The sequence below is a fragment of the Theobroma cacao genome, chromosome 1 (genome assembly GCF_053813885.1).
Source record: "Theobroma cacao isolate CCN51 chromosome 1, ASM5381388v1, whole genome shotgun sequence".
In the NCBI taxonomy this organism is placed as follows: Eukaryota; Viridiplantae; Streptophyta; class Magnoliopsida; order Malvales; family Malvaceae; genus Theobroma; species Theobroma cacao.
In genome coordinates, this window is record NC_142639.1 from 32,635,840 (window position 1) to 32,642,974 (window position 7,135).

The window sequence follows — 7,135 nt, forward strand, 5'->3', positions numbered from 1 at the left end:
CTTATGTGTATATATATTTTGGGTTTATTTTGCAAGAAATCTAAACTTTTAAGAATCAAGGTCCTTCATGTAATTTCACAAACTGAACAATGAAAACCCTAGTCCTATTTGAACAAGGGCAACAAAGGCGAAAAAGTTCAGACGTGAGATGCCCTGCCCCCAACAGGAAATTAGAAATACCAGAGAGAAGGGTTTAGTTAATCCCTTTAACCAAACAACCCCTCAATTGTCAATTGTTTGTTTCGCACGACAGAGATTTAATAAAAATCTCCTTCTTTACTTCAATTTGTCCACTATTTCCTTCTCTCTTTCGAAGAAGGGGAAAAAAAAAAAAACCCCAAATTTATACCACACCATATATATGTTTTTTTAAACCCTAGAAAGTGTTTTTTCGGAGAAAACTGGGTTGATGGCTGGTAGGAAACTAGTTCGAGATTTTTTCATTGCAAGACAGCCTCTTTTTCTTAACTTTACGTCTCAACAGGTATAAAGCTTCTGGCTTGGTTCGGCAAAGATTTTAAAGTTTTGTTTTGTTTTGTTTTGTTTTTTAATATAATTTTTCTTTTATTTTTTTGGGGTTGGTGTCTTAGGGCTCGAATGTGAGACTAAGACTGCTATCTGGAAATGGGTACTCGAGTAATCGACGGTTCAGCGTCTTCAATGAATTCTCCAATAAAATTAAAGGCGAAGCTAACAGGTATTTTTAAGCTCAATGCTTTTTCATTTTGAGAAAGTAAGAAACAATCTTTTTTAACAATCTTTCGGTGGCGTCACCTCTTTTTGGGACATTATGCATATTGTAGAAATCCGGAATTCAAGCAATCGGTTGAGGAGCTAAAGGGGAAAGCAGAGGAGCTGAAAGTTAGGTAATTTTTTTTTTGTATTATAGTAACGACTTTATGTTTTGGCATAAAATTAGCCTTGATAGTATAATAGGCTGAGACATACCCTTGTATGTCAAGGGAGGGCCTGAGATGGTGAAATGGCGAATGCAGAACGAAGCAGACAACTCAGCAGCTCTACAAGCAGGTCGATGGTGCATGGACAGAGGCTGAAGCTACAGCTAAAAAGGTTACTTCCAAACTTATCTTCTCTTCCTATAGTTCTTCCAGGGATTTGCATGTATTGATTATTTACCCAAACTAATTATGTTGACATTATGTTATGTATCTGTTATATGTTTTGCCAAATTACTTTCCTTATAATGCATGTTTATGGAAGTTACTTATACCCAAAAGCTGTACGTATTCTTCCTTGTGCATTTGTATCCGATACATTTCGTGGAATTAGTATGTAATCCAGCTTAATCAATAAGTTTGACTTTAGAATTTGACCATAGCTCAGAAAGTGGGCTGATTTAGATCAAAATCTGAGGATGATTACTGAAAAATGACCTCCAGTAGATTCTATATAGCACTCTTCAGTCAATGTATATGCAAATGTACATATGTATCAAATGTTGTTTGCATTCAATATGGTACCTCACGATGATTTCTGTAGCACTCTTATGTTTGACCACAATTCAGGTAATATAGATTCTATATTCTCTTCGAATGATATGAGGTCAATCAGCTGTAGTATTCTTGTTGCTACTAAAAATTAGGGTGTCTCTTTGTAATTAAAGTATTGGCTGTGAGATATGAAGAATGTTGTCTGTTTTCAATATGAATGTTTCATGGAGCTACTGTCTATGTTGGTATTACCTAAATCTTATTTAATTGGTAATTATGTTCTTTTTAGGTTTCGGCCAATATGAAAGAGAAGATTTCAGCTGCCAAAGAGGAGGTTTGCTTTCTACTCAAATTGTTGGCCTACTAATTATGTCCATGACCATTATTTAATCAGTTATTCCATATTACTTTTTAGGTTAAGGAAACTTTTGGTGTTGGAAAGGAAGAGTTTTCAGAGGGAACCGGTACTTCAGCTCAGCATGGTGCTGATGTGAAGGATGGAGATAAGGCGTCATCTGGGGAGCAGAAACATGAGCAGTCTGCGTCAGGTGATACTGCAGAAACTATTTTTGGAAAATTTAAGTCAGGCATTTCTTCTCCGAAGGTGTCTTTGGCTTTCCAAAGGTTAAAGGAAGCAAAGGTTGTTGATTTAGCAAAGAAGGGATATGACATTGTGAAGGATGAGTTAAGTGGTAACCCAAGTAAGAGAAGGCACCTAGAGTATACTCCCCCTCCCTCATCAACAGGTGAAAGAAGTACAAGAACTGATATTGTTGTTATGCCATCTAAGCAGTCCCGTTGGAGTAAAAAGTGGGAGGCATTCAAAGAGAAGGTTAGTTTTTTGGTGATGCTGAGTTTTACTGAACTATCAATAAAAAGTTTCACCTATTGCTTAGGTTTGTCTGCTTCTTATGCGAATGAATTCTTTTCTCTTCTACCTAGATGCAAGGTCATCCTTTATTCAAGCATGCTAGTGGCTTTGGTGAACCTGTTGTTACAAAGGGCCAAGAGGTATGTTCCAATCCTATTGCCTTTTTCTTCCCACTGTCCTAGTTCTTTTGCTGACTATATACTCTGGTATTCTGCTTAAGGTGCATGCTCCAGTTATTTCTTGTACTGGAGTGTGTCAATTAGTTAATTTGGGAAAAAAAATTGTTATATTACACATACTTTCCCATTGAACTGGTTGAAATTATTATATGGGCTGGATTGGCAGATTGCAGAGGATTTGCGCGAAAGATGGGACACCAGTGATAACCCCATTGTTCACAAAATTCAGGAGTATGTTACTTATTCTTGTTGTGTTTTCATCCTTGTTCTGCTAGTAATTTATCAACCATAAGTTTACCTAGAGAGTTCTTCATGTGATCTTTTGGGTGCTGATATTATAATTCTCCTTTTGACAGTATAAATGAGAGTATCTTTCAAGAAACAGATGCTGCAGCATCATACAAAGAAATACGTCGACGAGATCCGTAGGATCACTTGTCCTTTGTTTTTGCTTGATTATTTTATGTTCCGTGTATTGACAACTACGGAATTTTTTGGTGCATGGTCTAGGTCATTTTCTTTGCCAGAGTTTGTGACGGAAGTTCAAGAAGCGATCAGACCAGTCCTTAATGCTTACACAAAAGTGAGTATGGGGTCCAGCTGGCTTATGCTCTAGTGTTTTATCTTTGCCTTGAAAAGGGTGTTTCCAAATGGTTGCTAGGTCTTTGATAGTAAACAAAGAATTTTATGCATGCAGGGTGATGTCAAAACTTTGAAGAAGTATTGTAGTCCTGAAGTTCTTGAGAGGTGCAAAGCAGAGCATACTGCTTATCAGAGCAATGGTATATTTTTTGATAACAAGGTAAGAAAGTGACAATTTTGTTAATTGCTGTATAAGCCCTAATATATGGATTTTGGTAAGATGGTTATCTTCAATCTCACTTGTATGAAGTTTTCTGGAGATTGTTTAAGGATATATTAACACATTTAAATGCTATTAATAAATTTAAATACAACATAATTAATCTATTTAAACATAGCATCAAAATACAACAAAATCAGTAGGAAAACACTGACCTGAATAAACCATTTAACTTGCTCGTTCCTCTAATGCATAAAACAGTCATTTTCTGAAAGATATCTTGTTTTGTGTTACATATCCAAAAAAGATCCGTAATGTGAAAGATTTGGTGCATATGGTTTTCTTTGCATGAATTGTTTACATGAGCAAATCTGACAGTAGCAATTAAACTAGTTGATTCGGATTTTGATTGGAGACCATAAATTACCTCAATGTTTGAGCCAGTGGTCTTGTTCCTTTGTTAAGTTCGCTTGTCATTTCTTACTTGTTAGAAATTGTTTGGTAATTCCACTACTGACTATTATTAGTTATGTGGTTGGAAAACAAAGCTGGCTGTAATTGACTTGTTTTCCATGATGTTGTTTTACGTGTTCAAAATGCATGTCTAGGTGCCTGTTTCTTCATACAGGCTTTCAGAAATGTGGTTATAAGTTATAATGCCCTAGGTAAAAAGTCAGGTTGCAGATTGCAGTCAGGATAATTTGGTTTTAAATGTCATGTTGAATTGTATTCTTGATATGAATTGATATTACTAATTTGGGCCTACTTTTGGTGCAGATTCTTCATGTATCTGATGTAGAAGTTAGAGAGACCAAAATGATGGGGACTTCCCCCATTATCATTGTGGCAGTATGAGTTTCTTTTCTACTTCATCAATTTTTGTCTTACTTGATTTTATGCTTCTTATGGTTTTTGAAGCTGATGCTGGTGCCCTTTACCCTTTTAATGTTCACAGTTTCAAACGCAACAGATCTACTGCGTACGTGATAGAGAGGGTAAAATAACGGAAGGTGGGAAGGTAAAGGACAGACCATTTCTCCGTGTTGCATGCTTTTACATTCATGTCATTTATATATGAACATATATGGTTTTTATGGAGAGGTGACTAGGTAAATTTGTGTATGAATAAACTACAATAAATTGAAACTTAGAATTCTAGTCGGAGATATGTTAGTGTTGTGTTCATACCTTTGCTTTAACGCATTTTGATCTTTAATTTACCATCTCATGTATTGATTTAGATCTTCTCAAACTTGTCTTTTACTAGGATACAATTCACACTGTTTATTACGCCTGGGCCATGCAACAAGTGGATGTAGAAGAACTTGGAGAGGGTGCCCTCTATCCGATTTGGAAGCTTAGAGAGATGCAACTTATTGGTGTACAAGCTCTCATCTAGTTTGTTTTGTGGTCAATACCCTTTCTAATTAATGGATGTTGTATGATTTGGTCCCTCCTGCTTTCATATATTTTTTCTGCTGATCCTCTCTGGGTTTTGTTAGTTTCTCTGCCAGGGAGAATTTTAGCTGATAAATGTTTTTTTCTTTAATTATTTTCGATCAAATAAAGGAACTTTGTACCAAATAGATTCATTTATTCTTAGGATTAGGTTTGCCTGAGATTCTTTTATGCAGTTCAATGCATGATGGCATCAGACTGACGTGGGAACATTAACACGATACGAAAGTGATATGGAGTTAAATAGGTTTGGTTTGTATAATCTTGTTGGTTTGAACTTGTTAGTAACATGAACATAATTTCGTCTTTTATGCAGTTTGATATGCCTATATTTATGATATGTTTAATTAATTGTATTAATAACTTAAAGTCACATTATTTAACATATCTAACTCATTTAAACTCATATTTTAAATTATTAATATTTAAAATATATAAAATAATTTGATATTATGTTTATGTTGTATTTAAATTTATAAGTAGCATTTAAATGTGTTAAATGTGTCATATCGTGTAATTTTTATGATCGATTTAAGTCATAAATAGATTGATTGTTTGAGCTTGGAGATTTTGTATGTCATCCAATTTTTCATTGAGAAATGATGTTTTATTGTGTATTTGGTAAAACTTCAAATTCAAATTTGTGACTGATTATATCGGGGGTAAATCTCACTGTTAGTTAAAAGATTCTCATAGTCCACACTTTCTCGTAAGAGTGTACTCTTTTGTTGCTATGGAGATGGATCATTAATGTGAAGTAACTATGTGAGTGACGAGCTCTATGTGATTATGGAGATGGATCATTAATGTAATATAAGTATGTGAGTCTAAGAATATGATTAATTTTTAACGAACCATACTACCATGATCAAAGGTGACTGTTATATCACATTGGAATCCCATACACGATAGCCAAACTTCAAAAATCTAATTAAAATTCATTACTTATTTGCCAAAACCAAAATCGATTAACTTCCACAATTTAGCAACCATAAACACAAAGGCCATTGGTGCATTGATTAACGATGCAACCATTGCAACGGCTAACACAATCCTTTTTGGCATTGAATTGGCGTTTCTTGCTTTGTGGAGTAGTACTCTTCTAATGGAAGGGCACAGCCACGTACATAGTATCACATGTTCACGTTTTCAATTTAAAAGATATACTTAATAAGTGGAAAAAAATCTTTATTTATAAACGTAAGTCCCAATCTACCCACCTAATTGTGCAATGTGTAATATCGAGAAAGACCCTTACATTGGTGATGTGAAGATTTATATATGCTCTAAATACTACTTGTAATGAGCTCACATTTTTAACCCAAACGGCATGTTTAATAGGTGGAAGAAGACCCTTATTCATAAAACCAAGATCCATTGTCATAAGCCAACCTTGTATAAGGCTTTGATAGGGTAGAATTGCATAAGAGATTAAGTCTTTTGTACTCTCAAGGGAGATGTCCCATTTTCAAACATTGTAATGGTATTTGGTGACAATTTTAGAAATCCTTGTTAAGTCTTTAGGGGGAAGACCTTTTAGGAAGGGAATGTCCCCATTTCACGCATTGTAATGGTTATTGGTGAAATATTTGTCAAACATTGTAATCTCTTTATAAAGGGTGAGCAGTTGGCGGATTGTTAAGCTACTCACTAGGAAAGGTATGTTTGTAACAAGTCATCTAGGGCTACCTTTATGGCTCGATGGTGGTGTTTCTGAGTTCCTTTGTACTTATTTCGATATTAATAAAATATTTTTCTTTATGTGGCTCTAGTGGTTAAGTATATGGCATTTGTTATGTCCTCTAATTTTAATGTTGGTTGTCTTAATCTAATTTGTGGTTATTATTGTTATTTGTTCATATTTGAATTATTGGCTAGTTGGCTTGCATGGAAGCGTCTACTCAAGCGCCGCATGGATTATCACATACTTAAGCGAATGAGCGTAGTTCATGACAGTTGATATCAAAACACAAGCAAGACGTGCTAAGTGAAAGAGCAAACATGGTGATCACGTGGAGTGCACCAAAGGACCATTAGAGAATTGACGAGTTAGAGGCCGCGGTGGTTGCAATAAAAGCTTAAATGGTCCCACGAGAGCGGATAAATCAAATTGAGACAGTCCGACAGGAACTATCTAAAATGATAAATACCCAGAGTGATGAGACCAGGGATGCGTTAAGTACTCTCCAAGGTGAGTTTGGAGAATTAAAAGCTCTAGTAAACCTCTTGATTATTGCTGTAGGTTATAGCGGTGCAAACTTAAGAGAGCGAGAGAAAAGGGCTAAAGTGTTAGAGCCCACGCGTTATGAAGGGGTTAGAGATGCGAAGAAACTAGAGAACTTACTTTTTGATATTGTATAGTAGTTTCGAGCTG

At 35.3% G+C, this 7,135-nt stretch overlaps 1 protein-coding gene across 1 annotated transcript; it reads left to right on the forward strand.

Moving 5' to 3' along the window:
• The first annotated feature begins 111 nt into the window (after positions 1 to 111).
• Positions 112 to 5,023, forward strand: LOC18613142 (mitochondrial import inner membrane translocase subunit TIM44-2). The gene is made up of 14 exons (XM_007050236.3): positions 112 to 484; positions 591 to 697; positions 804 to 866; positions 996 to 1,071; positions 1,741 to 1,785; positions 1,867 to 2,283; positions 2,394 to 2,462; positions 2,668 to 2,732; positions 2,858 to 2,926; positions 3,012 to 3,084; positions 3,199 to 3,303; positions 4,081 to 4,152; positions 4,259 to 4,321; positions 4,571 to 5,023. Exons 1-14 carry the CDS (start codon positions 410 to 412, stop codon positions 4,700 to 4,702), a joined length of 1,431 nt encoding a protein of 476 aa, XP_007050298.3. The 5' UTR covers positions 112 to 409; the 3' UTR covers positions 4,703 to 5,023.
• Positions 5,024 to 7,135: the final 2,112 nt, after the last annotated feature.

Coding starts and splice junctions, on each gene's coding strand:
- LOC18613142 (XM_007050236.3), top strand. CDS start 410: ATGGCTGGTAGGAAACTAGTTCGAGATTTTTTCATTGCAAGACAGCCT. Junction 867..995: donor GCAGAGGAGCTGAAAGTTAG/GTAATTTTTTTT, acceptor TGGCGAATGCAG/AACGAAGCAGACAACTCAGC. Junction 2,463..2,667: donor TTGTTACAAAGGGCCAAGAG/GTATGTTCCAAT, acceptor CTGGATTGGCAG/ATTGCAGAGGATTTGCGCGA.